Source organism: Myotis yumanensis, unplaced genomic scaffold (genome assembly GCF_028538775.1).
Source record: "Myotis yumanensis isolate MYYU_CA2020_CCGP unplaced genomic scaffold, mMyoYum1.0.hap1 SCAF_21, whole genome shotgun sequence".
Taxonomy (NCBI): Eukaryota; Metazoa; Chordata; class Mammalia; order Chiroptera; family Vespertilionidae; genus Myotis; species Myotis yumanensis.
In genome coordinates, this window is record NW_027223772.1 from 6,679,339 (window position 1) to 6,696,848 (window position 17,510).

General features: G+C 53.2%; 1 protein-coding gene across 1 annotated transcript; it reads left to right on the forward strand.

Moving 5' to 3' along the window:
• Positions 1 to 9,392: 9,392 nt before the first annotated feature.
• Positions 9,393 to 15,799, forward strand: LOC138998912 (NUT family member 2G-like). Its single transcript, XM_070400960.1, has 7 exons — positions 9,393 to 9,408; positions 11,367 to 12,084; positions 12,444 to 12,572; positions 13,032 to 13,171; positions 13,634 to 13,878; positions 14,272 to 14,388; positions 14,906 to 15,799. Exons 1-7 carry the CDS (start codon positions 9,393 to 9,395, stop codon positions 15,797 to 15,799), a joined length of 2,259 nt encoding a protein of 752 aa, XP_070257061.1.
• The last annotated feature ends 1,711 nt before the right edge of the window (positions 15,800 to 17,510 follow it).

Here is a 17,510-nt window from a genome sequence, read left to right on the forward strand (position 1 = left end):
GAAGAAGCAAGGTATTTTATAAAAATGGTGATAATTTAAGGGACCTCTGGGACAACACTAAGTGTAACAACATTACATCACAGTGGTACCAAAAGGAGAGGAGAAAGTGCAAGGGATTAAAAACCCATTTTCAGAAATAATGAGGAAAAACTTCCCTAACCTGATGAAGGATATAGACATGCAAGTCAAGGAAGCACAGAGGGTCCCAAACAAGATGAACCCAAAGAGTCCTGCCCCAAGACACCTCATAAGCAAAATAGCAAAGGTTAAAGACAAAGTAAGAATGTGATAAGCAGCAAGAGAAAAGCAGTTAGTTACCTACAAGAGAGCACCCTTAAGACTCTCATCTGATTTATCAACAGAAACTTTGCAGATCAGAAGGGATTGGAACCAAATATTCAAAGTGATGAAAAGCAAGGACCTACAATCAAGATTATTCTACTCAGCAAGGCTATCACTTAGGAGATATGGAGCTTTTCAGAAAAGGCACAGGAGAGAGTGGGAGGAAGAGAAGGGAGAGGGGAGAAAGAACAAGAAAAATAAGAATAATGAAGTGGCAAACCTAGCCAGTTTGGCTTAGTGGATGGAGCACCAGCTTGAGGACTGAAGAGTCCTGGGTTTGATTCTGGTCAAGGGCATGCACCTCAGTTGCAGCCTCAATCCCCAGCCCTGGTCTGGGGGTGAGTAGGGAGGAGAAAACCAATCAATGTGTCTCTCTGACATCAATGTTTCTCTCTGTCCCTCCCCCTCCCTTCCACTCTCTCTAAAAATCAATGGGAAAATATCCTCAGGTGAGAATTAATAAAAATAAATAAACAAATAAATATATAAATACCTAAATAACGTGGCAATAACTATGTACCTATCAATAATTACTTTAAATGTAAATGAAATAAATGCTCTAATCAAAAGACATAGGGTGGCTGAATGGATAAGAAAATAAGACCCATACATATGTTGCCTACAAGAGACCTTCTTCAGATCAATAGACACACACTGACTGAAAGTCAAAGGATGAAAAATGATTTTTTATGCAAACATAAATGAAAAAAAAGCTGGGGTAGCAATGTTTATATCAGACAAGATAGACTTTAAACCAAAGGCTATAACAAGGGAGAAAGAAGGACCCAGAAATTCCATTTCTGGGTATTTAGCACAAAACATTAAATCAAAAAGACATAAACATCCCTATGTCCATTGGGGTATTATTTACAACTAGAGGCCTGGTGAACGAATTCATGCACCAGTGGGGTACCCTCTGCCTGGCCTGCCGGATTGGGCCTAAACTGGCTCTCCAACATCCCCCGAGGGGTCCCGCATTGTGAAAGGGTACAGGCCAGGTCAAGGGACCCCACCTGTGCACAGTTGGGGCCTGGGGAGGATGCAGGAGGTTAGCTAGCCAGGGAGGGACCACAGGAGGGCTCCAGGGCATGTCCAGCCCATATCTCTCAGTCCCAATCGGCTGGACCCCACCAGCAAGCTAACCTACCAGTTGGAGCGTCTGCCTCCTGGTGGTCAGTGCACATCATAGCGACTGGTCTACCATTTGACTGTCTGCCCCCTGGTGGTCATGTTATAGCTAGCAGTTGAGCGGCCTTAGCATATCATTAGCATAGTACGCTTTGATTGGTTGAACGAACAACCGGACGACTGGACACTGAGCATATTAGGTTTTTAACTCTATTAAGATAGCCAAGATATGGAAGAAACCTAAGTGTCCATTGACAGATGAGTGGCTAAAGAAGCTTTGATATTGTATACACTGAAATATTACTCAACCAAAATAAAGAATGAAATCGTGCCATTTGAAACAACATGAATGGATGTAGAGGGCATTATGCTAAGTAAAATAAGTCAGAGAAAGACAAATACCATATGATTTCACTTGCATGTAGATAAAGAACAAATTAAATTAAAAAAACAAAACAGAAACAAACTCATAGGTACAGAGTACATTTTGATGGTTGCCAGATGGAAGGGAAGTCGGGGGATGGGTGAAAAAATGAAAGGAATTAAGACTTACAAATTGCCAGTTATTAAATCCCTAGTTATAGGGAAGTAAAGTACAGCATAAGTCAATAATATTGTAGGAAATACGTATGGTGTCAAATGGGTACTAGACTTATTTGGTTGATCACTTTATGAGTAATATAAATGTCTAATCACTACATTGTACACCTGAAACTAATATAATATTGTATGGCAACTGTAATAAAAGTGTTTTATGTTATTTTTTTAAAAAAGAGCATAGCATTCCTTCTGTCCATGGAGAGATGGGGGAAGGACATACACTCCAAAAAAAATATTGGGCCCTGAAAAACCAGCTCTGTCTAACCCCATTCATTCTATCTGGTAGGGGATTTTCAGTGCTGACTCAAGATAACAGAGATATTCCTGTTACTCCCCCATAAAACTCAGCATCTGTGCCTTCCCATTTAAGAACCAAACCAAGGAAATTCAACAATCAATCCCAAGAACATCTACCTTGTACACCTTATACTGCACTTTTATTTAAAATATATAACGTTTAAAAATGTAAAACCAGGTAGCGCTCCATTCTGCCAACAACACACAATATGATCAGTGCAACACACTGTCATTTTATTGGGGATAGGTTATTAAGGGGCAGTGAGAGCTACTAGGAACCCACTTGTACTAAGAGAAGCAGTTATTGGGTCATTCAAGCAAGTGAGGCTGGCACATTCTGTGGACAGGAGGATTCACCATGAGCGAGAAAAGGCCAGAAGGAGACTCACCATAAGGAAGGAAGGCCCAGAAATCCTCGGGGGAAACTAAGGGAGCCAGGAGGCAGCTGTGGGGCCAGCTGGTGGCTACACTGATCATGTGGTTCCTTCTGGTGTGTTTGCAGATCAACAAAGAATAGCGAAAAGAGGGTCATGTCATCCTCTCAGTGAAACATGAGGCTGAGAAGAGCTTCTCAGTGCCAGAAGCATCCTGAGCCTTCAGAAAACAAAGAGAGCATGTGTAAGGGTTTGGGAATGTCAGAGCCATATATAATCAGAGTAACACACCCCAGTCTCTTCAGATCTTAACTCTCAGTCCTTCACAGGCCCAATGTCTCCCCATCACCATCCCTGTCACTTCACTGACCCCTAAAGTACTTCCTATATCTAAGGACTGAGTTTCCCATGGAGATAGGTGGGTTAAAAGCTAGTAACAGCACTCACCAGCCTGATACCCAACACAACCCATCACCCTAGGGCAGATGGTCTCAGGGACACTAGGCTCTACAGACTTTCACCACCTGGCCCCATGTAAAAGATGTCCTTGCCACCCACCTTACCCAACAATACCTGTAGCTGCTCCGCTAATTCTTAGAAAGTTTGCCTGGGGGAACACTTGGCCATATTACCTCTGTCCAGGAAGCCCCCCATCTTTCCAACTACTGCCTGTCAGGCCAGCAGTATACCCGTGAAGGTACTGTTCTGCATGGCTATCTGTCTATCAGGCCCACCCATCTAGGTCCCCCGATGCCAGGACCATACAAATGCTGAAGAAGTGCCCACGTGCCTAAGGGACAGACACCCCCAACCCATCTGCATGAAGGGGGACCAGAAATCACCAACATTTATGGGATTCTTTGACCCTAAAGAATGGGCTGACCTGACTAAAAACAACGTTATGATTCAGATTGACCAGGGTCTATGCAAGGTCCGCAGCCCCAGATGCCTCACTTCCAAGTCACATGGAGCCTCCCACACATATGCCCACTGATGCCTGAATAGTCCTGCTTCACACACACATGCATCCAGACACACACACACACACATAAGTGGGGGCTAGTGAATGCTGATCACTCTCAGGGGGATTCAGGAAAGACTTCATTTGTGTTGAGCACCTGTTATAAATATTCCCAGCATGACTAATTTCAAACTACCCACCTGATGTCACTGAACACAGATCCCAGAAGAGACATGCACCATTGGCCACCCAAAGCTAATATGAGCCAGTTCCAGTGTACCTCATCCCCTTTCAAACAATGATGTGCACACAAGCCACTTACACCCTGCTTATGACCCTCTACTCCCACTCCAGATACATAAACACAAATTAACTTACATAGATGAACACACATGTACATTTCTACCTTCACTGAATATAAAGACCTCCTCTTACTACCTAAATTGTTAGACAAAACCCTAATCATCCTGAATATTCACATTCTATTCCTACAACTATGTACGCACACACAACATGGATCTGAATACAAACATATGCAACCACCCAGATGTAGACACTGAATACCTGCACACACAGGCCCTCTAAAACCACCATGTGCACATCTCATGTGTCACCCAAATAAAGATCCATTTGCAATCCCACAAGGAATAGCAAAATAGAGGGTCCAAAAATACACATACTCCACCAATCTTTAACACATTACACACAACCTACAGAGACTCTTCGTTTCCAAACACACAAAGTGTACTCTCACATTCCTTAGAATACACACCCCATCATAAGCTTCAGGAACTCAAATATATATGCAGTCACAAACAACCTATACTTATAAAATACATGTACAGTAAGTTCACCTCACATACACTGAGAAGACACATACAAACAACATCACAAAATTCTGCAAGTATTATATTCTGGGAAAGTCACAAAGAGGGCTCTAAGCCTTCTGATACATTCACAAATTCCAAGTACATATACCCACAAACTACTCATGAATTTTCACCCCACATGCTCAGACAGAACACACAAAACACAAAAACACTGACAATCCCTTTACGCTAATTTGCATGCACAATTTTCACACACCTAAGGAAACACACACACATGCAAATATTCCTAACTCCTGAATATATAGACCCCTCAAACACTATAGATCATGCCCCCTCCCAGAACACAACCCCTTTACCAATGCTCTTAAATATGTAACAAAAGCACTCTATAACAGCTGTACCAGTTAATAATGGGGATATTTTTCAAAAGATGGAGTTACACATATGTTGATATATATGCAATTTGATATGTATGCTATTTTGTTGTACTGACAGCAAGCTTCAAAACTTCATATGTCAAATTTGCTGAAGGTGTTAACATCATAGATATTTTTACACTTAAAAATGTCAAATTTCATTCCAAAAAAAGAGCATTTGTGGGAACTTTTAATTCATTACTTTATTTTGAAGAAAAGTGCTACTGAAAGTTATCGTATACTTTGGGAAGCTTATGGTGAACCTGCTCCATCTCAACACTTTAAACTTGTGAACACTGGTTTCAACACTTTAAAAGTGATGATTTCTATGTGAAAGACAAAGAACATCCAGGTCAACCGAAAAAGTTTGAACACCAACAATTACAAGCATTATTGGATGAAGATGCGTGTCAAACTCAAAAGCAACTTGCAGAAAGATTAAACGTTGCTCAGCAAACAATTTCCGATCATTTACAAGCAATGGGAAAGATTTTAAAGGAAGGAAAATGGGTGCCACATCAACTGAACAAAAGACAAATGGAAAACCGAAAAGTCATCAGTAAAATGTTGCTTCAACGGCATGAAAGAAAGTCTTTTTTGCATTGAATTGTGACTGGTGATGAAAAGTGGATTTATTTTGAGAATCCCAAACGCACAAAATCATGGGTTGATCCAGTCAACCATCAACATCGACTGCAAGGCCAAATCACTTGGGAAAGAAGACAATGCTCTGTGTTTGGTGGGATCAGGAAGGTGTGGTGTTTTATGAGCTTCTAAAACAGTGGTTCTCAACCTTGGCTGCACATTAGAATCACCTTCAGGATTTTAAAAGATTCCTAGGTGATTCTAATGTGCAGCCAAGGCTGAAAACCACTGTTCTAAAACCAGGTGAAACCGTTAATACTGATCGCTACCGAGAACAAATAATCAATTTGAACCGTGCTTTGATCGTTAAATGACCAGAATGGGCCAGAAGACATGGCAAAGTAATTTTGCTTTATGCTAATGCACTATCACACATTTCAAAACCAGTTAAAGACACGTTAAAAGATCTTGCCTGGGAAGTATTAACCCACCCGCTGTATTCACCAGACCTTGCTCCTTCAGATTACCACTTGTTCCAATCGATGGCACATGCACTTTCTGAGCAGCACTTCAAAACGTACAAATTGAAAACTGGGTCTCAGAATGGTTTGCCTCAAAACAAGAAAAGTTCTATTGGGACAGATCCACAAATTACCTAAAAGATGGGGGAAATGTGTAGCTAGCGATGGACATTACTTTGTATAAAGCACTTTTGATGTTTCTTTTAAAATTATTGTGTTTTCTTTGATTACAAACTCTGCATTATTAACCGGTACACCTAGTACACATTTCTTCTATACCCTCACCCTGAATATACAGACATACCACTTTTTACTCCCTACTTACCAAACACAGGTAGAAACACTCTAGTATTCTCCAAAGAAATACGCTTTACGCCTTTACAACCCCATATACCCTATGAACAAACTATTATTTCATGCTCCTGGTGACAGTTATACACACAGACCAGGATACATGTCCAAGACACACAGAAATATTTCCAGCAAACCAAATAAGAAACAACTTCCAAATACCAAACTAGCCCTAGCTAATGAGTCAGCTCTCACACCCACAAATACTAACAAATAACCTTATCACACCTCTGAAACATAGACACCATCCTCCCATCCCCTGTATAGACACAGAAACCCATTTCTCCCTCAAATACTCACATACTCGGAACCCAAACTGTGTAAGCCTTAGGGCCCCGACTGAAAAATACAAAACGGAGCTCCAGCAAATATGCCTCCCAGTGGCCATGGCCCTGGAATACCCACGCAAGCTCAATAAACACACACAACTCTCCACAAGCCCCAAACAGGCCTACCATCACCCAGTGCCCTGCAAACATGCAACCATATGCCCCATACCCTATGACCCTAGTAGGCATGCGATGCCACACTCCCTGCATATACATAACCCCACACTCCCAAGTTCTCTCACAGCATTAACTCTTCCATCTTACACACACCCCACAGCAAACCGCACACACACTACTGTTCACCGGCATATACAACACCCACCGGTCCTGAAAACAGTCACAGACTGCCCTCTGCACACTGCCGCAGGCGTAGACAGCCGCTGAAGATCACAAAAAGGAATGCACGTAACCACACAACATGCCCCGAACACACCATGATCCGTCCACACTCCCCAAGTACAAAACACAGAGCACACACCCAAGCCAACGAAACCCGCACTGTCCTCACACTGCCCTGTGCACCTGCAGATGATCCCTCCCAGTCGGCCATTAGGGAAAAAACCCGGATTCACAGGAGGAAAAAACACACAAAACCACCGGTAAACATATCCCCCATCCGCGTATTACAAACACCGACCCAGCAACTCCCTGAGGATACACGCACTACACCTCCACACCCTCCAAACCAGCGCTCCGCCTGCACGTCCACACACGGGCATGGCCGCCCCGTGGCCACAGCCGCCCGCAGACACGGCGTGAACCGGAGGCGCTGTCAGAGGCGGAAGAACTGCCGGGAGCCGCGCTGTTCAGAAAGCGGGGGACACAGACCGACGCCCCGAGTTGGACTCACAGGCATCACTGGGCCGTGTAGGCCCCCAACACTGACCCCCAACGGCCAGTGGCTGTCAATTCCCGGTGAAAACACACAGAAATATGTGAGGGTGTGGGGGCTGAGCACAGACCCGGGGCACAGAGCCCACAGGGAGAACCACAGAGAAGAGGGGGCCCCTAAGGGGAGAGGGGGCCGCGCGCCCCTTACCTCCCTGTTTGCCTAACGGACTCCGGGGGCCGCCATGCCAGGGCCCGCGTGCAGCCTGGGCGGCCGTTGGGGACCCGCCTGCCGTTAGCGCATGCGCGTGCCTGTGGGCACCAACCGCCCCAACGGATGCTGGGAGCAGGTGCAGGACAGAGTCCCGCCCCCAGTGGGCGTGCTCGTGCGTCCTGGCGCGAGGCACCCTGGGAAGGGCCCAGGCTGTCCCTGCAGGAGAGGAAGGAGTGGAGGGAGGGGCCCTGTGAGGCCTCCTGCAGGTCCTCCTGCTCAGGAACCTCCCAGCGCGTTGCAGGGAGCACTTGCGCCTTTAAAGTTGCAAACGTGCAGTCCATGCACTTGGCTGCCCCTCGCGACGGAGTTTGGGAGAGGCCGGCCTGAAGCACTGTCCTCGGAGTGGCCAGTGCCTTCATGCCCTTGGACTGGTCCGTGGTTTCTAGAAAGTAGGTCCGTCCTCCCAGAAGTCCGGGCGTTGCATTGCACAATTCCGGCCAAGAACTTTAGACCTGGACACACTCTACGAGACTCCTGCCCCTGACCCCGTTCCTCTGTATTTATTCAGTACGTGGAGGTTTTTCAATAAAGGTTGCTTCACAGATGTTTCCCTTGCAAGATTGTTGTTCAAACATCTGGGCCAGTTTTCATTGACATAGCAGTTGGCAATAAAACATATATAGTAGCAGAATCAACTCACTTGAGTTTGTCATATTTTCCAAGGAAACTGAAATCATCTGATCCTCTTTCTGGTCATTTGCAAGAGGGGAAAGAGGCAGGAGAAAGACACATCATTGCATTTTCCATTTTGCACAATTTGTGAACTATGCAAAGGCATTACTTCTTTAAAATATTACAAAAGGTAAAAAATTAGATGCTGAACAACATAATACTCTGAGAAACAAAAAGTGGTGATTTCTGGTCTTGCCCTGTAGGCTACAGGGCCTTGCCCTGATGGACTGGAGCAAAGGGGATGGTTTGTAAGGCTGGGCCGGCTGCATCTGCAGGGCTCCCAGCACTGGGCGGCACTTGGGGCCAGAGGACTGCTTCCTAAGGAATGATGTGCACAGAGCCACCGAGCATGCTGCCTCTGCTGGGTCAGTCCTAATTTCAAACACTGGGTTCCGTGTGGCCATAAGTTCCCATTATTTCTTCAGGCTGCCTGTTCTGAATTTTGTTCAGAAAGTGTAGTCTATGTTGAAGTCAACCAAGACCAGATAGGAAGCAGGTTGAGGGACCCAGAACTAAGGTGATGGATCAATAACTGAAATAAAGGGAACATCAGGTGACTTTGGGTGCCTAGAACTTAGAGAAGGTCATTACTGCTAGTGTGTCTTTAAATTTGTGACTTTAAATTTGAAAGGAACTGCTGGTTCTGGCCCACCTATCAGAGCCCTCCATGGAATGCCCCCCCACCCCCACCCCAGCCCATTGGTCCTCGGCCCCTCCCCCGCTGCAGAATGTCTGGAGCCCTACATTCTACAGTTTAAACCCAAACCTTCCCTCCACTGGATGCTGAGCAGCTGTTGGAGCAGGTCAGTCTCTGGATTCTCGACTTGCCTTTTCTCATTGTGGAGGCTACTAGGCAGCGGTGGTCGGTGAATGAGCCTGCGGGGATGGCTTCAGTAGGAGGTAAGCCTATAGATTGGAGGGGGGATGTTTTAAACACTGAGATGTCCCTCAAAACTTGGGGTTAAACTGTGACACTGGGGAAACACGGTTTGACTGAAGTAGGGGAGGGAGGGAGCACTGGACCTCCAAGCACCTGTCACCTGGGAGGCTGGGAGCCCATGGGAACCTGTGAGGGCACTGGCAGGAGGGCTCCTAGAGGTGGGTCAGGGTGGCTCAGGGAAATGCCTGGGTGTGGAGAAAGGACGGCAGCAGGTACGTGGGTTCTTCCCAGAGGGGAGATAAGCCACTCCCACGTGTGTGTGGGGAGTAGTGGGCGATGTGGGGGTGGCACAGGGTGGTCACGGGAAAGCCTAGTCCTGTGTGCTGTTCTTGGGGCACCTGGAGCTTGCCCCGCAGTATCTTTCTAAGGGACTTGACCTGAGTTCACTAGAGCTAATGGGGGCCATGGGAGGGTTTAGCCAGAAAGCTGTCCAGTGGGGCTGCCTGTGGCCAAGTCCACAATGAAATGTCCCCCCTGAGGGCTGGGCTGGAAGGTCCTCCAACTGCTGCAAGCCCAGAGCTTCTCCCCTGCTTCTGGCCCAGAGCTCACTCCTCCTCAGCCCAGGGAGCTGCTTGTTGGCTTGGATTCCACAGGGGCAGGGCGGCCGGGTAACTTCCACCAAGAGAGGGCCCGGTTCCCTGAGCTGTCCTGAATCGTTCCCCCTGTGGCCACCCAGGTCTTCAGACCGACTTCCTCTTGTCCTGCATCTCATGGCGCACCCTCTGCCCTGCCCTTTACCTTTGAGATGAGGGGTTTGCTAATAGTCCACGTCCCTGCTTCAGGGACAGAAAACAGATGTGGAGCATGGGTGGTGTCCGTGGAACGTCTGTGAAGGCGGATTCCTTTTTAAAGGGGGAAGGGGAGTGCACAGGGGCAGGAAGACCATGGTCTGTGTCAGTAGTAAATGTCCGAGGCCGCCTGTCCTGAGGAATTAGGGGCATGCAGTGTGCAGCCTGTTCTCCTGGACTAGGTCTGCTCGAGTTCCTCTGAGCGGAGATCTGTTCAGACAACTGTGTCCCACTGTCACCGGCTCACACCTGCTTCCTACTGGCCTTCACTTTCCACTGTTGGGAGCTGGAAGGGGAAGGACCTCACACAGTCTGCAGTCCCATGACCCATCTAACAGGACAGCAGCTATGGAAGTTTCTGGAAACCCTACCAACAGCCCCACTTTGCCACATTCCGTGGCCCTTCTCTAACCCTCTGCAGCCATTGCTGGCTGTGAAATGACAAGCTCCTGAGGGGCCATTAGTCTGAGCGCTGGGGCTGAGTGGCAGGACCTGGCCCGTGTTGAGTGTTCACTGTTGGTTCTGACACACCTGTGCATGGTGGTCAGTGCGTTCAAGGTTCAGATCAGGGCTCCTGTGCCTTCTTGTGGAGAGACATTACTCAAATGTTTCTGTGTTGTTGTGCAAGCCCAGGACAGAAAGGGGGTGATTTATTGAGAAAAGGGAAGACTGAGGAGCAGATGGGGCCCTGATATTTCAGACACGGCCTGTTCTCAGAGGCCCTTTGGGTGCCTAGAACTTACCTTAGAGACGGTCACTACAGGAGTGGGTCTGCCAGGGGTCATTTCCCCCAGAGCTGACTGCTGCCCAGGGCCAGGCCTGAGGCTGGCAGGGTCGGTGCCAGGGAATCCTTAGGGCAGCTCTCAGGGTCAGCGCTGGCTGGGGCCGTTTCTTCTCACAGACAGTGGTCAGGGAGCCTTGGCGATGGGGTGCAAGCTCTCCAGTGGAGTAATTCCCAAATGGAACGTGACAATGACCTGAGGACATCTGCCACCTCCGCAGTTTGCCCATCCCAATGGCCCTCCCCTGGGAGACTCACTGCTCTGATTCCCCGGTGGCTACAGGGGCCCAGAGCGCCTCAGTGCTGTTTGCTGGTTCTCCTCCCCTCACCCTTTCCTTTCTCTCAACAGCATCTGCAGTGCTGGGAGCGGATGTGACCCTGAAGCCCGGTGCCTCCATGACTCCATTCACAGCACAGCCCTTTCCCCCGCCCACTACTGGCCCCGCACATCAGCCACCTTGGGAGCAGCACCTGCCACCCCTCGGGACCCCGTCATTCCCTCCTGGCCGCCCCCTGGTGCTGCCTGCTTTGCCCAGGACACCTCTGGTGGCAGGAGATGCAGGTCAAGGCCCCGTTGGGCCTGGGGCTTGTAACATCATGGACCAGGTCAGGTCAGAAGGGGGACGACCACAGCCCTCCCAGACTCAGACCATTGTCCTGACTCAGGCCCCCCTCAACGGGAGTGCTCCAGGGGCCATCTGTGGGGGTGCTGTGTGTCCTGCACCCCTCTTCTTGGAAGCCACTGCGGTGGAGACGATTATGCCCCCCTCGGCTTTTGGGGGAACCCAGGCCGGCGATGGAGGCTGGTGTCCCGGCCTTCCTCCTCAAGCTCCACCACCAGCTGCCCAGCTGGCCCCCATCGTCCCCCGAGTGGACCCTGGATCACGGCCACACATGGCTTCCAGGGAGGGTGGCCTGGCCACCTCCCAGACCAAGGCCTCGCTGGATGATGCCTGTAACCCCGAGGGTGTGTACGAGAACTTCCGTCGTTGGCAGTGCTTCAAGGCCCTGGCCCGGGGGCACCTTCCCCAGAGTCCTGATGCGGGAGCTCTTTGCTGCTTCCTCATGTGAGTGCACTGGGCAGGGCAGGGGGCGCGCCTGGAGCTTTCACATCAGAGGAGCTGGGAGGGACCTGCAGGCGGGCTGATCCAGGATGCTGGCGGGAAGGTCTGAGGGTGGGGTCCCAGTGATGAGTGCGATGGGTGCGAGTGCAGGGTCAGCCTCCAGTCCTGGTTCCCGGGCTGGTGTGAATGTGAGGCCATGACAACAGCAGCTGGAAGGCTTGTCTTTGCACACAGACGCCTCCTCCCTCACCTGCCAGCGCTCAGTCCTGCCGGATGGGGGTGGGAACCTGGCGCCACTGAGCTGGGGTGGGCAGGCGGGTGGAGGCCAGGCTGCAGCCATGACTGACCCTGAGGTATTACAGGCCAGCGCTCCGGTCCCTGTCCCGCCTGAGGCCCACCATGACGCTGGAGGAGGGAATAGGGCAGGCCATGCAGGAATGGCAGAACAAGAGCAACTTTGACCGGAGGGTCTATTCTGAGATGGCAGAAAAGTGAGTCCTTGGTCCCCACAGCTGGGGTGGGGTGGGGCTGACTGCGGGGCAGGGTCCAGCTGTGAGATCTCATCAGAGAGGAGGGTGGTGGGAGGGTGTCACTCAGCACGGGGTCCCCACAGCCCAGAGGCCCTTCTCACCTGGGGAAGCCTCTCCCTCAGCTTCAGAGCGTGGGTGCTTCTGTCCCACCTCCCGGGGAAGCTCCCCCTCCTCTGGCCCTGACCTGTCCTGGGCTGGACATGAAGGCTCAGGACAGGCTGGGGGAGGTGCCCGCCCCGTGGGCAGACTCCAGCCAGAGGGGCTGTGCAGGAAGGTGCTCAGCCAGCCTCCTGCCTCCCCAGTGTCCGGGCCCTGACAGCCCCAAGGCCCTGGCTCTCCCATCCCCCCACCCGCTGCTGCCTTTCTGGGCTCCCGGCGGCGGCCTTCCTCTCAACACAGCTGTGCCCCCCTCACCCCCAGGTTCATGGAGATTGAGGCAGAGGAGCAGATGCAGTTTGAGAAGTTGCAGTTGAAGAAGGGGGCACAGACTCAGCCCCCTCCTGCCCCACCAAGACCTGATCCTCTGGGGCCCCCAGCCCCAGCGGTGGGCGGGCAGCCAGGTAGGCCAGCACGTTCCCATGGGAGCCCATGGCCAAAGGCAACAGGGCCTAGGGCAGGCCACTGTCCCACCCACAGGGGCCCTTCGCCTTCAGGGGGGCTTTGGTCTTTCAAGGGAAACAGCCCTGAGAGTCGGGCCTCAGCCGCCCTTTGTCTGAATGGGGTCTGGACCTGGTCCACTTTCTCATCCCCTCTCCCTGCTCCCTGTCAAAGACCCCACATGAAGTCGGCTGAGAAGCGGGCTGGCTGCGGGGCCCCTTGGAGATTCGGTGGCTCCACACGTCCTCACACATGACTCTCTTGGGTGCTCCCCTCTGGCCTCTCCCCTCACATAGTCACAGGCTTCAGGTGGCCCCGACCCAGCCGCACCCATATTAATGCCCCAAACACTGCCCTCAGCATCGCATGCCCTGGAGGTGGGAGCTTTATCCCCTCACGCTCCCTCCTCTTCCCTCTCTGCCCAGCTCGCACTACCAGGAAGGCTGTACCCAGCGCCCAGTGCGCCCTCACAGCCCCGCTGCCCCGGGAGACTGAGTCCCACAATGGGATCCCCCCTGAGGCCAAGCAAGAGGACATGGACATCATGGATGAGCTGCCCATGGGGGCGCCAGGTGGAGGATGGGAAGATGAAGAAATGGAGTGGCTGCAGGATGAAGATCTCCTGAGCTACCTGGACCAGCTGTGCTCCCAGGAAGACTTTGTCACCCAGGTGGGCTGGCTGGCAGCTCCGGGTCTATAAGATCCCAGAGGGTGGCGCTGCAGCACCCCGACCCGGGTTCTCCCAGGCTGATGGGATTGGGCTCTGCTCTTTGTTCCTGAGCTGGGCACGTGAGAGTGTGTGTGTCTGTGTGCATGTGTGTGCTTTGTGTATGTGTGGTGTGTGTGCTGTGTTCATGTGGGTGTGCCCGTGTGTGTATGTGCATGTATGTTTCTGTGTGTATGTGTGTGTGTGTGTGTGTGCACCTGATGATCATGATGGAGTAAAACACCCGCCTGAGCAGGAGGCCGGGTGGGTCTTGGCTTTCCCACTTGTGCTCCAGGCCCCGCTGACTCCCAGTTTGCTCCCTGCCAAGGGGCTCACGGCCACTTCCTTCTGTCCCAGGTGGAGGAGGTCATTGACTCCCAGTTCCTGAAGCAAATAATTTCCCCAGACACACAGCAGGATCCCTTGGCCCTAGCTGAGGAGTTGGAGCAGGAAGAAGGGCTCACTGCTGCCCAGGTGAGCCAGGGGAGGATGGACATTAGGGAGATGGGAGGGGGTCCCCAAGTGAGCCATAGCACCCAGGAACCCCAGGGGAGTTAGAGGAGGGACAGGCCCTAGTGAGTCAGGGATGGAGGGATCCAGGTAGATCGGGGGTGGGGGGCCCTCAGGGAGCCAGGGGAGGGTGCACCCAGGTAAACCAGGGCAGGGAGCAGCCCAGAACCAGGACACACATAACTGTGTCCACACCACCCCTGCCTGCAGGCACCACGTGCCGAGGGGCCAGCCCTGGGTGGGAGCAGGGCAGGATGACAAGAAGGAGAGGGCTACAGAGAGGAGGAGGTGGGAGCCCAGAAGGGGAGGGGACACAAAGATGGGAATATGGCACAGGGGACTGAGGAGAGACACATGACTGTGGTGGATTCCAGTCATGGTGTCACCTCCCCTCCTCCCCCCAGTGCCATTGTCCCATCACCCACGCTCCTCCTCCTCACACACGTGTGCAGCGCCAGTCACTGTCCCTTCTTCCTCCCAGCTGGTAGAGAAGCGAGTCCTGGCCTCCAAGGAGGGGGGCGTGCAGGCACCCCCGAGTCACGGTGCTCCCCTGTGGGGCTCAAGTCCTTCTGAGTCTGCGACCCGCCAAGATGCCCAGAGGCGTGACCGTGGCCCCCAGCTGGGGGTCAGTGACAAAGCCTGCCCACCAGAGACTGACTTCAAGGACCAGCAAAGGCGCGGCCCAGCAGGCGCCCACTGGCCCAGGCCCCAGGCCTTTGCTGTCTCTGTGGGGCGTCAGGAGCACCCACCACTCCGGGCTCGATACCCCCCTTCTGCTCCCCAGGGCCACGGGCCTGCTGACTGTGCACTGGGCCCCAAGGAGGCCTGCGTCCCCAGAGAGGCCTCTCCTGTCAGGGAGACTCGCGGGCCAGCGGACAGGCCCGGTGAGGAGGACGAGGATCTCTGCAGCCTGGCCTTCCTCTGGGCCTCTCCCGGCCGCCTGCTGCCCTGCGCGCTCTCTCTGAGTCCTGTCCCCGCCTCGGGCCTGGCCTGCCCTGGAGGTCGGGGGCCCCGGGGCGCAGCCCAGGCCCAGTCCCTTCAGAGACGAGGCCTCAGCCGCGCTGCACCTGCAGCGTCCAAGTCTCAGAAGCGGGCTCTGGGGGGAGGCCCCGTCCATGCTGAGAAGACCCCCCGCCCAGGGGCCGACCTCGGGGTCTGTGGGCGGCCAGCACTGGCTCTGGGGCTGGTGCCCTCCTCACAGCCTCGCAAGAGGAAGTGTGACCCGTCTGACCCAGGGAGTGGGAGGAAGCGGCACTGCAGCCAGGATGGAGCAGAGGGGTGTGCCCCCCACTGCCAGCGCCCCGAGGGGCCCGGACTGCATGGGGCCTGGCTGTCCCCCAGAGGAGCCAAGGGCTCCTTCTCATCGCAGGGCTGATCCTGCTGCTCCACTGACATGGGAGGGTGGGAGGCAGGAGGGAGGGCGGGACCCTTAGGGCAGGGGTGGGACTGTGGTGGGGGTAGGAGGGAGGGCAGGACCCTTAGGGTGGGGGTGGGCCTGGGGTGGGAGGCAGGAGGGAGGGTGGGACCCTTAGGGCAGGGGTGGGACTGTGGTGGAGGAAGGAGGGAGGGCAGGAACATTTGGGGGGTGGGCCTGTGGGGGGATAGGAGGGAGGGCAGGACCCTTAGGGTGGGGGTGGGCCTGGGTGGGGGTAGGAGTAGCACCTTTGGGGCATTGTGGGTCTGTTATGAATAAAGATAATTTTGTTTGAAAATGCTCTGGGGGCCGCTGTGTCTGTACTCGGGTCTGCGCTGCTCCTTGGAGAGGGGACCTGAGAGGAAGGGAGGATGCGGGAGGTCCTGGGCGCTCGGCATCCACAGGGGACCCTCAGTCCCTCCTCCTGATTGACAGGGACCTCTTCCTGCTCCTGGGAGCACACAGCTCTCTAATGCCCAGGGACCCCTCCCACCACTTCTGCTCCCAAGGCCAGACTGTGTCCTGACCTGAGAGGGAAAGGCTGGACCTCAGGGGCACCTGTCCCCCATGGGCCTCCTGCAGGAGGAGCATCCTCTGTTTCAGCGGGTGATTGAAAGTGGAGGGGGGTGGGGGCAAGTCTGGAACAAGGGGGTGACAGGAAAGTAATGGCGACAAGCCTGTTAAAGGTGGGTACACGGGGAATGGCAGAGCGTGGGGAGGATACCAAGTCCCTTGGGGGATTTCTGTGTGGGACCATCTTGTCCAGCTGGGGGAGGAGGACCCCTCTGCTGTGGCTGGGGGACGGGCTCAGGGACAACGGGGATTCAAGGACGCCCACGACTGCTGTCCCTTCCCTCCCAACCAGGGCTGGACTCTTGTGTGATAGATGCTGACGCAGATTTACATCCGCGTGGGAAACAGGTCCTACTCACAACCTGTGGGGCCCTTTCACAAGCTCGACCAGCAGGGGCAGCAGGGGAACAGGTGTGTGTGGCCCCAGGGCTGGTGGCAGCTGAGATCCAGGCTGAGGGCGGGGCCCCGTCACCGGCTGTGGGCACTGCTACCGACCACACAGACAAAGCAGGGACCCCACCCCGGATGTAAGAGTGAGATGAGCCAGCAGTGAGGGGCGGAGCTGAGCCAGGAGGAGACCCCTGTCTGCAGAACTGCCTGTCCCAGCTCTACTCCCATATGGCCACGCCCTGGCCCTCACCCCTGCCTCCTGGCATTGCCTCTTCCCCAGGTTCAAGTCTGATTCCTTCCCTGGGCTCAGGTTGGGTGGGACGGCTGAGGCTCCCGAGCAAGGCCCCAGCCCACCCAGCATGCAAAGCTTTGGCCCCGGGCAGTGGTCCTGCAGCAGCGATGGGATGGGGCTGAAGTTGTGCGGTGAAAGTAGGCCTGGCCCTCTGCTGCCCCCACAAAGAGCTCGGGCGAGAATGGACTCATGTCAGGGCCCTCACCCCCTCCCACAAAATCGCAGGTCAGCCCTCAGGTCCTCTGCTGCCTTCCCTTGTCCCGTGTGGCGGGCAGCACCCACTCTCCCAGTCTCCTGGGCACTTTGTGGAGGAGACTTAGCACCTGGGCCCGTCTTTCCCCGGCCGCTGCCCCCTCCCTGTCCAGCTGGGTCTCAACACAGAGAAGAACATTTGAGAATAAAGGAGACATAGTTGTT